At 37.3% G+C, this 20,140-nt stretch overlaps 1 protein-coding gene across 1 annotated transcript; it reads left to right on the top strand.

Moving 5' to 3' along the window:
- Window positions 1–132: 132 nt before the first annotated feature.
- On the top strand, window positions 133–18,984 carry LOC136255368 (uncharacterized). Its single transcript, XM_066048124.1, has 2 exons — window positions 133–221; window positions 17,245–18,984. The coding sequence occupies exon 2, from the start codon at window positions 17,274–17,276 to the stop codon at window positions 18,834–18,836; it is 1,563 nt and encodes a 520-aa protein (XP_065904196.1). The 5' UTR covers window positions 133–221; window positions 17,245–17,273; the 3' UTR covers window positions 18,837–18,984.
- Window positions 18,985–20,140: the final 1,156 nt, after the last annotated feature.

A 20,140-nucleotide genomic window follows, 5' to 3' on the forward strand; every position in this document is an offset into this window, starting at 1 on the left:
CGTTCAAAACAACGTGATTACATCATCACGCAAAACGCCTGTTTTCAAACGGAGCTGAAATCCCCGGTAGTCTCGTCCTCGCAGACCCATTCTCCGGGGTGGCGCTTATCGATTAGAGATTATAAGCGCCCCTTATAATCGATAAGCGCCACCCCGGAGAATGGGTCTGCGAGGACGAGACTAACTCGCTCAGGAGAATCACACAAAAGAATAATTCTAAGGTGAGAAGTAATATCAATCATGATTCATTAATATTTAATCATAAGTAATGTCGTACATATCTCTAGCTACGTATAACTAGTCATAAAACTATTGTTAAAAGTGGTGCGGTTCGTCCTAACCGCTTACCGAACCCCCTATTGGTACGGGCCTGTTACGGTATTTAGGCGAACTTAAGAATCTAAGGGACATGTCAAATTAAAAATTCTTTGCGATTCTATGATGTGAATTTATTTGGTTAGTAATCAATACATTAATATTGAAAGGGACATGCAGTAGCTGCAGTGGATACGTGGGCCCAGCACAGTTTCTGGCCCCAGTTCGTCATTTTGCCCAATGCATAATGTATTGTGTGATTCACCAGTTACCAAGACTATGGGAATTTCACCTTAAACTAATTAGTCTAAACACAAAAAAGGTCTGGAACATTGTGTACATGAATAATAATACTTCAGGGAATTGTATGAAGTTGTTGCCCTAGAGCAGGTCATTCAGTTTAAAGACAAAAGTTAAGGAGAGCTGCTTCGAGAATAGTGCCACGTGAGTATCTTCGTTTAGAATGGCATTGTTCTAGTTCTATAGGCTTGTATAAACAGACACCATGTTTCCTAAGTCAACTTTTAGTGGGTTTCTCGTAGGGCTGAGCGATTATATCGCGATATTTTGAAAATATCGATATCATGATATTTTGTTATTTAACAATCGTGATATCATCCATGCCTGTACATTATTGTCATTAAAATCCATTTGTTATGCTGTACTAGGCTAAGAATCCTTGTAAGTCACAACCTGGTTACCCCTGCAGAGAGATGTGAACACCATAACATAACCTCAAAGCATGTGTTACAATAACTGATACTGTAAACAAGGATGATAGTGGCTAGTTTGGTGCTACATTTAAAGACTTCCTGCAGGAATACTGAGCAATACTATATAGCACCAGCTATGATTGACATATTTGTAACTATCGTGAACTATTCAGTATCATGAATAGTGGCTTTAGTATCGATCGTGATACTAAAATGGCATTTCACTAAAACGATAATATTGCCCAGCCCTAGTTTCTCGTGCATTTTGACGTCAGGATAGTGATGAATAAGGACACATGAACATGACAGCATTTTAAAGATCAGAAGTAATCATTGCTGCTGATGTATATTGTACTGTGTACCTCACTTAAACGGAGGTTGCAGACTGCATGGCTCTGGTAAAGATATGAATCCCAGCATAATAATTCACTAAGCTATTTCTTACAACTAGACAGTAATCAGCTGATGTATTTTGAACTATTCATGTATATCGTGAAACAGCACTTCTTACAAACTGCACAACCTGTGAACCAGTCCATCTGATATCACTGAAAGTAAGAATGCACATATAGATTTTCTTGGTATCTAGTCTACTTGTAGATCTGATCAAATCTATTTACGACACTTGAGCTTGTAGTATTATCCCAGCTTGTAGTATTATTCCAGACCTTCACACAAGTGTTTGTACAGCACTCACCATGGAGCAGTTATTATATTCATACCAAGAAGTACGAAGAACAGTGCACACATGACACTTGTAGCTAATAACTGGCCCGGTGCAGTTAAAATGTGCAACCTTGCATCATCCAAGGGCACATACGTAAGTAATTTATCTGCACTGAGTTCTGAATTACCTGTATTATTGTAACCTACGTAGCTACTTGTGCAAGGCCCCGGAAACTGGCAGCACTCAGTAGCCTCTTGGTATTTTCCCAGCACACTGAGTAATGAAGCTTGTCCAGGAGTATCAAGCATGTCCTTAACACAAGAAATTCCTTGAGAAATTCCCTTGAGATGTCTCCATTGTGTTAAGGTTTTGTTGAACGGCTCTCTGTTTTCAGTCTGCTAGGAAACTGTTGTAAACACTCTATACACTAGTGGTACCACAAGTGGTGCACTGTGGTGCACCCGAGGGTCACCAATGGCTTGGGACTTTCGTACACTATTTGAGAAATCCAATTAGAATTCCATTAAATATTTAGAAATCCTGAAATCTGGACTCATCTAGAAATCGGATATTTCGTTTCCATCGGAATTATCAAGGCACACGGTAGTGTGTTGTGCGGCCCAAAAAGCTGTGCCACACCATGAGTATGTTAACAGGAAGAAAGAAATCGCAATTTTCACACCTATGTAGCTCTGTGATCCCTAATCCGATTGGAACCAAATTTGCTACAGAAGTGCCAGCCAGTTAGGGAAGTCTACATGCCAAATTTGAAGAAAATCGCTCCAGCCATTTCCAAGATACGAACGAACAAAGTTTCATTTTAATTTCTTCGTTTTTTCTTCTTCATTTTGCACACTTCACAAAATCCGCCACAAAACATGAATGCGTGCTCGGACCGGGCTGCAATTTGGCACACTTAAAGGGCTCATTAAGGCGGATCTCCGTACCAACTTTGGTAGGAATCCGATGAACATTCACAGAGTTGTGACTGATTGTTTGCATAAAATAAGGTCGAAGGTCTGTCACACCTACAAGGTAAATAAACCCTTTGGAGGAATGAGTTGAAAATTGATACGTAGATGGAGTAACCATTGTAGGAGTGCCTTTTTTGTGGTTTGAAAGGAATCGAGATAAAGACCATGGAGATATGATACAAAACCTAACTTGTGTCAAATTAAGCGATCGATTTTATGAATTAAAAACTATTAGTTTTGACGTATACCAGGTAAACCACTTAGAGCAATGAGGTGACAATCAGTATGTAGCTGGAATAATCATCATAGAAAGTCCTTGTAGCAGTACAGAAGAATCAGATTACAAACCACTGAGTTATGATTTGAATCGCAACTACATGTAGCAAATTTGAGATTGAGATACTCTAATAGAACAAATATCAGAGTTCGATTGCCTGGGCTATGCTAGTCTGTACTTCACTATCGAAATTGATTGTTTGGGACATTATCTTTCAGAGTCCATCAGAGCCCTACAAACAGCTATTCAGCAGTCTACAGCAGTTTGTTGAGCTGTATTAGATAAAGCTGCTCAGCAGGCAATTAACTCATCCCAAAGAATATTTTTGGCTATTTTGGCTCGCGATTGTGACAATTGGAACATGTGAAATGTTAACCTTGTTTGTGTTTGTGGTTGTGTTTTGTCCTGTCCTGTCCTGTCCTGTCCTGTATCCTTTATTTTTGTATCTTCCTTGCCATGCCTATACTGTGCTTTTTGTACATTAGTGTAGTCGCATGTGTCTGAGGTGTATCGTAACTGTATTTGTCTTTTAAACATCTTGATGATGGTTTTCTCTCTCGTTACCCTAATAAAGCATTCAGCACGTTTATAACTTACTCCATTATCAAATTATATTACATTGCAAGTTATTCTGTGGGGAATTCAGCTACAAACAGTTAATCTGATAAACAATTCAGCTACAGGCAAGTAGTGCTGTACACTGGTGTCCAATTAACCGGTTATTAACCAGTGTTGTCTAGGTCAGCCAATAGCCAATAGCAGGTGAAGAAACCTTTAAACTGGTTATTGCCCACCCACTTGCTAAACCATAAATTACCCCTGCTGACAAGTGTTAACATCATAACATAACCTCAAAGAATGTGTAAATATGTGATTGTAATAACTGTTATTGCTAGACAGGATGGTGATGGTCACTTTGGTAACACCCTAAACCTTCCAGCAGGCTTGTTGACTCACGTTATGTCTGCCAATATACAAACAAACCAATTAACTGGTTATTGCCAATTATTGGTAGGCAATTAACTGGTGACAAAAATTTTGTAGGGGTACAGCACTACAGGCAAGTCACCCTGTAGAGAGTTCATCTTGAAACAAATCACCCTGTAGAGGATCAGCTAGAAGAAGTCACCTTGTAGAGAGTTCAGCTACAAAGAAACCATCATGTAGAGAGTTCAGCTGCAAACAAATCACCCTGTAGAGAGTTCAGCTACAAACAGATCACCCTGTAGAGAGTTCAGCTACAAATAAATCACCCTGTAGAGAGATCAGCCAGAAGAAGTTACCTTGTAGAGATAGTTCAGCTACAAAGAAACTACCATGTAGAGAATTCAGCTGCAAACAAATCATCCTGTACAGAGTTCAGCTACGAACAGATCACCCTGTAGAGAGTTCAGCTACAAACAAGTCATCCTGTAGAGAGTTTAGTTACAAAGAAACCATCATGTAGAGAGTTCAGCTGCAAACAAATCACCCTGTAGAGAGATCAGCTAGAAGAAGTCACCTTGTAGAGAGTTCAGCTACAAAGAAACCATCATGTAGAGAGTTCAGCTGCAAACAAATCACCCTGTAGAGAGTTCGGCTACAAAAATATCACCCTGTAGCTAGAAGAAGTCACCTTGTAGAGAGAATCCTGTACAGAGTTCATCTACAAGCAAATCACCCTGTATAGAGTTCAGCTACATTTCAAGTTACCCAGTAGAGAGATCAGCTGCAAACAAGTTATCCGTAGGGAATAATTGACATGTAATAACTGTATGTATTATATAATATAATTAGTACATTTACTGATTAAATTAAAGTATTTAAAATCTTCTTTTTCTTCTTCCTATGGTAAAGAAAACAAGTTGATGTTGTGCTACTTCTAAAAACCAGGCGCTATGCAGCTAGCTAACTCATCTGGAATTAACTATAGACAGTATATACTACTATGAATTAACCAACTATGTATTACTACTTTACAATAGGGTAGTTTTGGATTGTGCAATAATATTATTAGCCAATTCTCGTATTTCGTAATTCATGAAATATTCTTAATTCGTTCAATTACGTTGCTATGCACTGCTAAGGAAGCGTTTGGTAAACAAACTGCTTTTACCAACATATTACGCACAGAACTATCTTCTAAACTGTTTTATAGTGTGACTAATGTGTTTTTTCTCACAAATTCTCTCGACAAAGCCTCAAAGCTGCTCTTCATTTTCGTTCGCGTATGTAAGGGATATGCCCCCTTTCAACTCGAAGCGATAGGCTATTCCTGGTAGTGTACGAGGCCTGCACCGTTGTTTTTCAGTTGCTAAATGCCTGAAAACCTCAAGGGGAAGGTAGTCTGAGGAAAGTCACCACACCCGTATTTCAGTCCACCGAAAAGAAACCACCTCAGAGCAAAGTTCACCTGTGCAGAAGTTTAATACAGACTTCATTTCACTTTTACTTCTTACGTACAAGCTGCTTTTACCGTTATTAAACGATTTTGCTCACGTGGGTGCGTACGGACAAACATAGATAGGTAGATAGGTACACACACACACTTTTATGAAAACAATTTCAGTAAACCAGGCGCACGCCCACAGCCGGCCTTCGGTCGGCTGTGGGAATGCGCCTGGTTTAAAAAGCCCCAAACTCGGCCTATTTGGGGTATACAAATACAAAAAGAAGTGAAATCTAATCCAAAACAGTCAAGCTGTAAAAAAAGAGTGCGGCCCTCAGAAAGGCCATGGTGAAAAAAGATGTGAAATCCAAGTTGGCGGCCAAGAAATGACTGTGATGGTAGGTTAATGGTAAAAATTTTAATAACAACAATTCAGGTGAATTTTGTGCCAAGACCAAGTGGCAACAAATTCACCTGAATTGTCGTTATTAAAATTTTTACCATTAACCTATCATCACAGACATTTCTTGGCTGCCACCTTGGATTTCACATCTTTTTTCACCATAGCCTATCTGAGTGCCACACTCTTTTTTTACAGCTTGGCTGTTTTGGATTAGATTGACTTATCAAGGCGAACGAAGATGGCTACGATGACTATTGCAGTATTATGAATTTCTAAGAATTACCAACAAAACAAATCCTATTATATACTCAGTACTTTTTACACAACCAAGTCATCTGAGAAGTAACTCACACCCATAGTAGAGCAGCTTAGTGCGATAGTTGTGCACTTTTTGATACAATTATGAAACTTTCCATATAACTGAGTTGTGCACCTTGTGGCATATATTTTTGATATAGAGCCATCACATATTAGACCTTTGGTGACCTTTACAGCCATTTTTGTATTAAAAATTCATCGTTTTTGTCTTTATCTCCCTGAGGCATCATTTTGCACAGTTTCAAATTTAAAAGTGCTGCTATAATGAACTACTCGGCTTTTATCGTTTATTTGAATTGAAGTCAATAGGAGATTGCATTCCAAAGTTATGATCATTTATATTAGCCATGAAATTCTATGAATTACTTGCCCATTAGTAATTTACACCCCAAGGGCAAAGAATTTTATGACTTATAAAAATGATCATAACTTTGTAGTGGAATGAGATGCTATGTAACTTCAAACAAAAGTCAATATAGTTCTTAGATCAACACCTTTAATTTGATACCATGTTTTAATAGTGTAAAAAAAGCCTCAGGGAGATAAAGAATGATTAATTTTCAATGACAAAGTGGCTGTAAAGGTCACAGAAGGTCAAAAGTTTCATAATTGTATCACAAAGTGCACGAAATGCTCATTTTTTGGTACTATGCTGCTCTACTACCAAATACCTTGGAGTGGTTATTGGCTCAGAACTCTCCTGGTCACAGCATATTAAAGAGATCTCTAACAAAGCCGACAGAGTCAAAGGTTTCCTACAGCGCAACCTCCAATATTGCCCTCCATCAGTCAAAGCAAACTGTTACAAATCATTAATTTAATCAATATTGGAACACTCTTGTGTCGTTTGGGAACCACATACAGATAAAGACATATCTCTTATTGAATCATTCCAGAGTAGTGCTGCCACAATGTAGAAAAAACTTTATATTCCAAGGTTTATGTCATGATATGAACATATATCACGATATAGCACTATCTGTAGCATTTGCAAGACAAACATATACATACTCTTCATTGTATGTTAAAATTTAAGTTAGATGTATGCCACAAGCAAAAGCTACTCTTATTTATCAGGTTATAACATTTTGCTACTGCTTTACAGTTGAGACAAGTGGCTGGTACTGCATAGAAATCTTAAACCTCCCAGTGTACTTTGGGTTGGCTTGTTTACCACACTACGTCATCAACACATAACTTAATTAATTGCCAAATACCATATTTCTGGCCTTCCCCACATCCCCTATCATGCTCACACATCCACAACCATCAATATATCTGATTGGCTGTATCATATCATATCACCACCTTGTTATATCGGTTCTATCGATGTATTGATATGGACAATATCCACAATGACGTTTTCTGATGTCACAAAACAAAATGGCCGTACTAGTGTGGGGACTTTGTACAGGGAGGTATTGGGCGAGGTAGTGTTTCCCTATAATAGCGTTTATAAATTCGAAAAAGGGCAAAGGTGAGGCATATAGTATATAATGCAATACAGATAAGCCTAGTTGTGTCCGAATTTAAAATTTTTGGTCTGCTTTTCTTGTTGGAACGTGTTTTACATCGTCACGGTACATGTACTACTTCTTACCTTTATTATCTCGTGGTTCCAAGTGTAGAAAACTACAGACAAAATTCATTTCGAATACTGTGTGCTAAAACCTCTGAAGCCCCCACACTAACACGGCCATTTTGTCAATTATGACATCAAATTTCGTCACTGCGGATATTGTCCATTATCATGGCAACACTAGCCCCGAAGCATGCTGCAAGGTTTGTTTTTAATAATTACTCTCCCGTTTCAAGTTTTACTGAAATGATACAAAGACTAAACTGGAAGCCACAATAATTATGGTAAATCATCGAAACCAACTAAAAGCAATCACCATATTTAAGATCATACACAACCTTATCGACATACCTGCCAATACCTATCTTATACCGGTTTCATCTGATCACTACACCTGAGGTCACCAAATAAGATTTCAACAAGAATAAAGTCCTGTTTACACTCATTTTTTCCTTCTTCAATTAAAAATTCGAATTTTCTCTAAATGATGATATCATGTATAACACTAGAACAGAGAAACTAGCAGGGTATGAGTATATAGCTAATCAAATTAGCTAACTTTTACCTGTGCTTTTATACTATACTAGGAGGCTTTGTACAGTAATGTACCACTCTGCGTGGGTAGTTCAAAGGCGCTGCCAGTACCATAATTTGTATATGGCACTGCTGCAGACCACAGCGAGTGCATTATAACTTATAACACACTGGTTGTGGTTTTGCAAACCGCAACGAGTGCATTATAAGTTATAATGCACCAACCGCAGTGCAATGTACAGATATTGCACTGGCTGCGGTTTTGTGCAGTAACACACAACAAGTGCCGGCAGCCGAGACCGCTACAAAACCTCACCTAATAGGTGGAAAGACACCTCACAGATCACTCAAATTTTTTTATAGCCTGACATATAAAGGTTGATTGTGGACTATAACATCACCAATATGTATAATGTTTACCAAGCAGCCAATGGCGATCGAAAAAGCCACACCACATTCGAGTTTAACCAGTGTGAATAGTAAGAATTAGACTAGTATCGTTTAGTAGTTAGGTTTTGTTTCCTTAAACCATCTATTAGCTGCTTTTTTTTCCGCTTGAGAGAATCATTATGGCGATTAGTCTGGCACTTAGTCTATATGGCGATTGAATGATCACGCTGGCATGCTGAGCACTACATGTTGAGTCGAACAGCAAATGCAGATTAATGTTATAACCCATAGCGTACTAGCTTTCAATATCTCAGGTGGCTGCAGTACTGTAGAGGGAATGTCATCACAACGTTCAGCTTGGTTACCCACAATCGATGTTAGAAACCTGGCCTTTATAAGTGTTACAGCTGTCTTGTGAGACTCTCCCCACCTATTAGGTAAGTGGTACATATCAGTTATACAACGTGCACTCGTGCTCTGCTTGTATAAACGCACTTACCTTCAGGCCTGACGGCCCTCAGGCTCGTGCGTTTATATCAGGCAGAGCACTCGTGTCCGTTGTATAACTATGTAATAAATAAATGATAAATATTTGACTCCACACTTGTGCTCCTGTTGAGGATTCTGTGATCCCCTGTTGTCCATTCATGCACAAGTAAAACTTGGTAAAAAATGATATTGCATACAAAATGTTTATAAAGTACCTAAATATTGGGACTCTCGTAACGTATTGAAAATGTTCCATACAATTTCCTCGACGATTCCACATCGTTGCAGCTGAAAATTGCTTTTGAACTGCCATCCAAGGAATTGACAACCAAGCAAATTTAATATTTTGAAGATAGAAGTAGCTGAAACAATTTCACTAGTCTCGCCTAGAGTCTCATATGCCAGACGGTTTATGTGGCACCCAGCCTGGCGGAAACCGAACTTTTCGCCACCACGCAAACCGAGACTACCATATCCAGAAATCTGGAGACTGTTCTACGTATTTTAGAGCATTTTATTCCAGTACGACTTGAGAGAAACCTTATAAGTTTATACATTGTCGTTAAGCAGTGCTTATGTACATAATTAAATCCTTACAAATGCTATTAAATCGTATTCATATATGGCTTTCGTGGAAAAGATGGTAAAATAAGGGAAAACATGGAATGTAGAATGGTAATGTTTCTTTGTTTAAAGATTTTGACTAATAAATTGGCTATGCTTAATCATATTCATGAAAAGTCTATAGAGCAACCATCTGTTTTGGGATACTGAATTGATTGTCCGGTGGCAACTGGAGCATTCTTTTCCTGCCCTGGTATGTTTAAGGCCTTAATAAAAATGTTTTTGGCCCGGTTTTTGGTGTACTTTTCCATATTGTACGAGGGTCCTATTTATTTTCTACCCTGCCAGTGTGGTTTGTGGAGACAGTCAACTAGGAATATTTATTTCATCAGATCTATCTGCGAGTCTGATCTGAGAGGAGGCCAACAGGGACAAGGGGTAGAAAATAAAAGTAGGGTCCTTACAGTACACTTTATTGAAACCCCTAACAGGCCAGGGCAGGGAAAAATTGCTCTAGTTGCCCCTCCTCTATCATAGGTGGTTGGTAGCACTTTTATATGATGAGTAGCTGTTCAGAACAAATCTGCATAGCAGATGTCCTTTGCACAAATACTAGAGTGCATTGTCACTTACCTAAGGGCGCAAGGACACACTGTACTATCAATTTTAGTGACTGAAGGCATTCCATATAGCATAACCAATTTATTAGTCAACATCAGAACATACCAACATTCCATTCCACATTCCATGTTTTACAACATCCCATAAAATAATACCATTTGTCAAAAATTCCCTTAATGTGATTCATAGGATCAATGAATTTGTTAACATGTGTGGGACATTTTATAGTCTTCTAATAGACATTAGTACAGTAGACTTCTATGATATAATGCTTCTCTTCAATTTCAAGAAATGCATGATCAAATTCTCTAATAGACCATTCACTAATAACTAATTTTCTGGTAATATACAGTTTCACTTGGCCAGACCCTATACTAGTCTCGCATGGCTAGACCACTTTTTTTCTCTTTGTCATTGGGTGGGGAGAAAAAAGGATCTGGTCTGGTTTGAATCCCACACCATATTAAAACTAATGTCAAATTTACCAGATTCCACTATGCTTTGCCCATTTTCAGTAAAATTTATATGACCTTGTAAACAAACCACCATAGCCTCCCCTTATTTTAGTTTATGGAATTTGGTTAATCAGACTCCTTGATGTCAGGCAAGTCCCATGGTTTATTAGATTTTGTTCTGAGACAAACAAAAATGGCAGAAAGAATCTTGTTCTGGTGAATTAAGGTGAGAAATGGTTGGACTTAGCGCTAAGTGATTCAATGGCCGAGTTATGTTAATAATCGGTTTGAAATATCAGAGTTACATAGGTATAAAAATAAAGGCATGTTGTTTCATGAAACATGGTATGCTAAACTAAAGCATCACAGGCTATCACAACAGCTTTTTAGGCATAGATTAAATTGTACACTAGCAAAGCTTTGGGCCAACCTAAAATATCTCATTAACTATGTGGGTTAAAACAAATTTGTTTTGTGCAGCTGGACTTAATTGGTTCAGTGCCACCTTAAGTAGGGATCGCCTCAAAAATGACATGCGCCAATGAAAATTCCACCTTCAAAAATCATCCTAGAGATATCTTACGCCACAATCACTTTTATGGAATAATATTAGTCCATCTAACATGAAATACACCATTAAAAACAAGAAAACACTTACTGGTGACTGGATATGAAATTTTTTAAATCGCCAAAACTTGAAATTTGGTATGCCTCTCTCACTGCCTGACCACAATCACAAGCCTAGAGGCCAAACAAAGCAGCACACGGCCACTATTTTACACCACAATAACGAACTCACCAGTGGGATGTGCCTTTTAGGGTTCTGACGAGTGTAGGCCCCCTCAGAGTTGGATTTCAGAACTAGTATTGTTAATTTAAAAATGGGGACTTTCCCACTGTTCTAAAGTACACCGAGCCATGCTGTAATACTATTATTCATCTCTTGTTTCACTACTTTTTATTGCATAGATACCTACTTCATTTTTAAATTAACAATTTTAAAAATACTAGTATCAGACAGTATGGTAGTACCGTTTATGTAGGGATCCCCTGAAAATGACTTACGCCACCTAAACTTCCACCTTTAAAAATCATCCTAGAGACATCTTATGCCACAAAATCACCTTTACAGGATAATATTATTCCATCTTACATGAAATACAGCATTAAAAACAAGAAAACACTTACCGGTGACTGGATATAGAATCTTTAAAAAAACCTCCAAAACTTGAAATTTCGTCTCACTCACTGACCACAGTCGCAAGCCTAGAGCCCAAAAGAAGCAACACACAGTCATCATTTTACGCCACAACAACAAACTCACCGGTGGGATGTGCCTTTTGGGGTTCCAACAAGTGTATACCCTGTGCGCCTTGTCTTTCCTTTTATCTTCAAGAGATTTCTTACTTAATAGACGGACTGATACTCAATGGCTTATTCCTCTGAACACACTGACTCAGTTACTCAGTGCCGAACAGTGAGATCAGCGAGTGATTGGATATTACTTGAGTGGACATTGCATTACTTCATCCTGTTAGTCGAGACTAAGCTCCAGACAACTGAAAGGGCCTGTTCACTTGAACAACTTCTGGCCGGGGTGAATAGAATGCGGACCATTGTACTGACACAGGTCATAGATCTGAGCACCACTGCTACTACAATCAAAGGTAAGCCATGCAGGCCTATGTGCTTCCAATTTTGGCACAGTACATACTTTAATAAGCTGTACAGGAACTTAATAGCTAGCTCACAAGTTAAACTGTAACTAGCTGTCCTACAAAAAACAAACAAAAAAAACTAGTACTTAAAAAGAATTAGGGATCTATGCAATAAAAAGTAGTGAAACAAGAGATGAATGATGGTACGTATTGCAACATAACTCGATGGGAAAGTCCCTACTTTGGCACATTAGATAAGTTCCAAAGTAGGGACTTTCCCATCAAGCTATGCTGTAGTACCATCATTCATCTCTTGTTTCACTACTTTTTTATTGCGTAGATTCCTACATCATTTTAAAAAATAACAATTTTTTAAATAAATACTAATATATATGTTATGTCTTCAAAAACCAGGTGTCTATATGTAGTCCCAGCTACCTATAGTGTAGTATGCTTTTAAAATTTCCTTTTATGCTTTTGAGCAGTGCCCCAAAATTTCTCTATTATGCAATTATGCCCAGTTGTGTCCCATTACGTTCCAAATATGCTTGTATGAAATTTTGTCTTGACTGTTCTATTAGCGTATCTAATGCATTCTATTAGGATATTATTATTTCAACATGCGGTACAGTAGGACCTCGATTATCCAAACTTCAATTATCCGGACCCTCGATTATCTGAACAGTAGCGGTGACTGTTCTATTAGAGTATTTTGTCAACAGGTGTATGTTCTATTAGAGTAGTTCAACAGAGCTCTGTATATAAATCAATGGGCTTCATTTATCCGAACAATTTCACTTATCTGAACACTTTTGTGATTCAGCTGGCACACAGGTGTTCGGATAATGAAGGTCCTACTGTAACTGTTTTATTAGAGTGTACCAATCTTAAACTAGTCTTTCCTTCACAGGTAGTTGTAAATCAGTGTTTGCACACTATCCCTGATTCTGCATCATGCAAAATATTCAGATTTTCAGTTTCTCTGATAATCAATGCACAAAAATTGTGCCTATTATGCTGGCAATGATTTGGCTACCTATTATGCACTGGCATAATCGGTGCAGGTCTAGACTTTCAGCTAAACATTCAACCATGTATAAAATTTTACTGCATATCCTGCTATTGTGTATGCATGTTGTGGGTGTACTCCTGATACAAGGTTGGTAATATATCATTGCTATTACGCAAGACTGAGGTCAAGTGCAATATCAATGATAGTAACTTTAAAAGCCGGTTGTTTGAGTTGCTTTGTGAAATGTCTGCTTACTCTTCCGAGCTTTAAATTATCTACAACTTTGCTACAGAATGTTTCCTGTAAACTACTGCCTTTGTGAAAAAACAACCACCAGGACCACTTCCAAAGTGATCACAGTTGAAAACACTGTGGTACCATGACAACAGCTGAAGGTACCAATTAAGGCAAAACTTTACTACCTAAATAGCATTTGTGCTCTTCGTTTTGTTTCTAAAGGATTGCTTTAAAGTAAATAGCATCGCTCACCATATACACAGATCAACCAGGATCAATATCCACATCTTAATTCCAGGCACAGAAACAAACAACCAATAACTGTAGAGGTGTACCAATAAGGATTTTTCATTTGTACCGATATCCGATTAATCTGTACCTAAAAGAGCTGATACCAATTATATCGATCCGATTATTGTATATATATAACCTGTAAAGTGTAAAATAGAACTACAGGTGTATAGCTACTGCATGATGCATATTCTAATGCTTTTTAGAGAAAACAGAAGTGATGTAGCTATAAGGCACAATTATACTTGTTTACCTTTGGTTGGTGTGGCCTCTTACACAACCCAGACAATTAGGCACCACAAATATTTTAATACATAAAAACTCCCTTGTCTAGATTACTCCATGTATTGATTAGTTATCAAGATGGCTAGTATACACAGATTATCAGTTTAGCTTTCCTGTGGTGCAGTTCTTTATTATTAAAGTGTAACAGCTACCATTTTCAGAAGATCTGGGTATGAATATTTTGACACAAATAGCAGTACTTACACGAGGAGTCGTATGGTTTCTCGTAACTTAGTGCTTTTATGGAATAGTATAGAGAGGCTTTCTATTTGTTTGTAGTGAACAAAAAGGCTTTTCATTATTGCAAATAATGGTACTCATATTTGCCATGCAAACTATTGGCAGCGATATTGGTTCTCAGAGCATTTGTGCGAGTCTATAATGCTGACCAACTGCAAACACACAAGGTTTGAGATATACCATAGATCGGGAAATATTCGACAGTAAAAATATTTCGTTGTTGCCTCTATCAGTGAAAATAAATTATGCTAAATATTTTCACTCTTGAATATTTTCTATTTGCAAAATATTTTTTAGAGGTCGAGCTGTCAAAACCGAGGTCGAAGCACATGAAGAATGAGTACACTGTTGGAGAAGAAAGACTAATGTATCTATAGTCTCGCATGGCCAGTTTCAGTTGGGCATCCATCACAATTTTCCGTATATCAACTTTTATCACATCTTGCACATGAATTCATTTCTGGAGCACCAACAAAATTATTTGCTATACAAAAAAATTGCTGGTAAAATATTTTTGTGGCTTTGGCTGTCTGCGAAAATATAACACATCGAGTTAATTTTTTAAACTATAAATTATCTAATTTTTAAACTAAATTATCTTGAATGAAAATTTCCAATTTACGGTAGCATATTTTCAAGACATTGTGACCTCTCAATTTGATGTTCAAGCCAAGATGCCTACTGTCTAATGATAACTGTAGAATCCAACGAAGAAAGGCTGCAATATTACAAAACCTAGAGTACCCTCTAGCCAAGAACAGCTGAAATGCACCCTGTATTATTTATCACACCTGACCTAAGCAAACAAAGTACTGTGCTCTGAGTTAGCTCAGCACAACCAATCCAGAAATCAGTATAAAATTCAAATTGTGTAGAGGAGGGAACAGAACCCATCTGCACATTCACTTGATATCTTAAAATCTACTTTAAATTCTGCAAAGACATACCACAGGAGTTTGCTCTCCTAAGTTACCTGTATTGGACTTTCAAGATATAAAATAAAGTCAAGTAATAACTTAGAAACCACTCTTAACATAGCCATTCTGAATAGTGAACTGAAGAACATCTGTTAATGTTTTTATTAAAGATCATGACCCAGACATTTTATTGCCTAACATTTTTTCTGCTAGCTGAGATCTTTCCTCCTCATTACAATGTCACAAGAAAGGACAGAAGAGATGGTTATGGTGGAGTACTTATAGATGATTGTAATTAATACACAAGTACACATGGAATTTTCAGGGACCATAACATATTGATAAAAGTACTGAAACAAGTTGGAGTAGTGCGTGGTTTTAAACTACACTAAAACAATAAGAAGTGTTATATTTCTACTGTGCTCAAGATACCATGATAATGGAAATGCACGGTAGGGATATAACACTTCTTATTGTTTAATATTGTGCACTACTCCAGCTTGTTTTATCAATGTGCTATGGTCTCTACTCTAGTTAAAGATTCCCAAAAAATTTTGTGTTTTTGTTTGTTAACTTTTTTGTAAAATTATTATGACTCAAAAGAAAGAAATGGTGCCACACGCCCCAGCTATCATTAGTGTTGTACTGATATGCATTTTTTTCACATTTACCGATACCAACTATTTGCCTATTCCTGTAACTGGTATGCTGATATTAACCAATATTCTTCAATTCGTCAGAACAGGGAAGAAGGAGCAGAAAAGTTTATGCTGTAAATTGCATTTGTATATGATCAATGTAGTTAGTTTTGTAAGTGGCTGATTTTTACAATGCTTGCTACAGTTTTTTCACTAACTCCTTTTATGGAATAGGAAGCCAAGTAGTTATAAAGCAGGTAAGCCAGCTTATCAAACAGTGTTTTTCCAGACCCTTTGTGAGGAGTGATTGACTAATTGTGTGGGCGGCCATTAAATATACACAGCCTGCTATATAACCTTGCAGCTATACTTTTGCAAAAAAAACCAAGCCTAAACAGTTATAAAAATAGTTACAATAAATAAATTATTAATATTGTGTCACTTACTGCCACATTCACCGCTTTCTTTACTTTAACCTGTTCGTTGCTGTCATTAATGACTGATTGTAGGTTTCAGTTAATCGGCAAATTATTTCGCTTCATAACCAATACCGATACTGGTAAAATTAGCTACGTAATATCAACTGTTACGGATAATTCAACCAATTATTGGTGCAGCAGTAGCTATCAATTATCATCGAAAAGTGAAGTATCTATTATGCTTCGTTGTCAGCAACGTAAGTATGAACCCATTACACTTACAGCATTACAGATCAAGAACTGTTTGAAAAGTACCTCTACAATCAAAGTCGCCATTATGAAAAATACGGATGATTTCTGTTACGAAGGGAAATCGTCTGTTACGATTACCATTCACGTGCTACTGCCGCATTGACACCTGCAAAGATGAATGGAACACAAAGTAGGATACTGGTAAGTCCATGAAGAATGCATTGTACGTACTGCGGTATGCCAAAAGGCACGTGTCTGGCTGAAACGATGTCAAACAGTGAAAAAATCAAACCTGTATGTAGCCTTAGCCGTTATTGAGTTACGCTTGTCTGAAGGCATCAGTCGGTCAGTTTATCAGTCAGTTAGTCACTAGAAAATTCCACAATTTTTTTATAGTAACTTGTTGAAAGTGTTTTGGGTCGATCTGAAGGCTTGTTTGGGCTTAGTTTTACCTAACCAATACTGCTTCATCATCGTCAGGGAACAGTGAGGCTGGTTTTTGGTGATGTTTTGTCATGGGCCATTCCCAAACTTGTGTGGTTCCTACTATGCAAACTATCATGATACTGTATGATTGTTCACAGTGTGATAATAGTAATAATGTTGTAATATTGGTGTGTCTCCATAGATTCAACTTGGATCCGAGTTGTAAATACAATGCAAAGCACAGTTGTCACACTGTTGAAAATTGGAGGTCTAATAGCCTTTTCAGTTGCTATCATCTTTGGTTACATCTGTTTCTCAAGGAGTGATATGGAAGTAACATCAATATATTTGGTGCCAACATTAAAGTCGAAAAGCCACAGTTTGGTTTCAAATGATACTAACGAAACAAGAGGTACATCTCTATTGTACAATGATTCTGACCAAGTTACAGTAACTCAGTCTACTGGAAATGTTGAACAGGTAAAACCAGTTATAGATAGTAAAGGCAACAGTCATGAACAGGGATCACATGGCCACATTCTGATTTATAGCAACTATGAAGAACAAACAAATGGAGCTAGGAACTTGTGGCAGCTACAAGTGTGGGCTAAGACATTGAAGATGAGAGTTATTGAACCATTTGCTGTCAACTCCATGTTTGGTGTGATTGGGGCACTACCTAACTATACTCAAGCATTGCGATTCAGTGATTATTATGATATAGACAAGTGGAACAAAAAGGCACATTATCATGGTGGAAGTTCATTAGTACAATGGGAAGAGTTTTTATCCAATGGCTCTCGTAAAGTGATAGTTTTGTACACATTACTAAGACAAACTGCTGCGAAGCCAGTAGTTGTTACTTATGGAAAAGATGATGTGAAAAAATATAAACCTGGAAAGTACGAAGAAATTGCAACTAAAGACATGCAGTGGCTGAACCAGAATTTCAATATTGTCAGAGTAGTAAATTTCATTCGTAATGTAAGAAAAGGATATCCAATGTCTCTGGAAGAGCTTAACTCATATGTATTTGGAGACTATTCTCCAACTGAAGTGACCTTAGTAATTGTAAATTGGTTTGGCATGGGCACAACAGTTTGGAGAATACAATTGAAAAAATCTATTAACAGTTCTTTCCTTAACTCTGTGAATGTTGACTTCCATCATTCACAACATTCACCTGAGCTGTCACCAAGTATGAGAGTTTTAAGGGCATATAAAAATTATGTTTCTCAATACATTGGTAACCACAAGTATATAGGGATCATATTTAGAACACATTGTGTCTTGTATTATTATAAATTTCCAAGGGCTGCTTTTTCTGTCAAGAGCCAGTATTTGCTTAATTGTAGTAAACAACTTAAACACACTCTGGACAAGGTTAGGAACAAATGGGAAATATTCATGGCTTATGACTTAGGAACACTTGGAAGTGATGGGTATTTTTCACCTGATGACAAACGACTATTTCCATTGCGTGAGCAAATATTCATAGATGTGTTCAATGGCAGCATTCAGATGAAACAAAGAGAAGAAATGTTGATAAATGCTGCTGGTGGAATATCAGACAGAGGGTTTATTGCAGTACTAGAAAAGACAATTGCTACACGTGCTGACTGTATTATTCTCCTTGGAAAAATCTCCAGCTTTGTAGATTCATCAGCAAGTGTGTACTTCTCCCTCCATCCCTCCAATGCATGTGCTGTGTCTATATGCTCTGAAAAATTTTCTAATGATAACAGAACTGAATTCACAACTACTGATATACCAGATAAATTTCTTCCCACTTGATTATGCTGTATTACAGGATGTCATCAATGCATTTGTAAACTTTGTGTCAGTTGTATGTGCATATTATGACTAGTTATAATTCTATTCAGACTATTTATAAATTTTATACCAAAACAGCCAAGTTTTGAAAAAGAGTGTGGAATCAAACATAAATGATGAGAATTAATGATACGATGAGAATTTGATTTCTTCTATGTTTTTCCTACACTTCTATAGTAATTCCCACAGCAGAAACCATGTTTTTTTCCTGTTTAGCTGTTATTCTTGCATGGTATACCACCACAGTATATGTCTAAAACTGAACCGTGAAAGTACAACACATGATCAAATACATGACATAAACAATGAGGTATCTATAAAAAACCGCAACAGAAAAAACTAGCTGACTGCATGCATGCATGTTGGTGATCAATCCCCATCAGGTTGGTCATACATGTGATCATACTGTATACATTAAGGAGCATAAGTGTTCCCACTGTAATGGTATGCAATAGTTACTAAGGATCAAGGGATTCATCCACATGCTATATAGTCACCTGTAGAGTTCAGCTACAAACAGTCATCCAATAGAGAGTTCAACTACAAACAAGTCACCCTGTAGAGAGTTCAGTTACCCAATAGAGAATTCAGCTGCAAACAAATCACCTGGTATATAGAGAATTCAACTAGAGATAATATAAGTCAACTTTAGATAGTTTAGGTCACCCAGTAGAGAGTTCACCTTATTAACCTTTGCAGTAATCATCATCTTTGATTACATCTGTTTCTCAAGGAGTAATAAGACAGTAACATCAATATATTTGGTGCCAATGAAAAGCCACACTTTGGTTCTGAATGATAATTATATAACCAATCACGAGGTACATCAATGGGAAGCTTGTACAATGTTTCTGACCAAGTTACAGTAACTCATTCTACTGGAAATATTAATGATGAACAGGTAAAACCAGTTATAGATAATAAAGGCGACAGTTATGAACAGGGATCACATGGCCACATTTTGATTTATAGCAATTATGAAGAACAAACAAATGGAGCTAGGAACTTGTGGAAGCTACAAATGTGGGCTAAGACATTAAATATGAGAAATACGGAATCATTTGCTGTCAACCCTATGTTTGTTGTGACTGGGGCACTAACTAACTATACTCAAGCATTACAATTCCATGATTATTATATACTGTATGTGACCGGATTTGCGAAAAGAGGTCTTCCACACACATCCAATTTACAAAGTTTGACAATTCATACCTCAAGATTGGAAAATGATATTGACTTGAAATTTGATCAGAAGTGAGCACCAC

The sequence above is a fragment of the Dysidea avara genome, chromosome 1 (genome assembly GCF_963678975.1).
Source record: "Dysidea avara chromosome 1, odDysAvar1.4, whole genome shotgun sequence".
NCBI classification, from domain to species: Eukaryota; Metazoa; Porifera; class Demospongiae; order Dictyoceratida; family Dysideidae; genus Dysidea; species Dysidea avara.

Excerpts from the sequence above, each read along its gene's own strand:
- LOC136255368 (XM_066048124.1), top strand. The coding sequence starts at position 17,274 with ATGCAAAGCACAGTTGTCACACTGTTGAAAATTGGAGGTCTAATAGCC.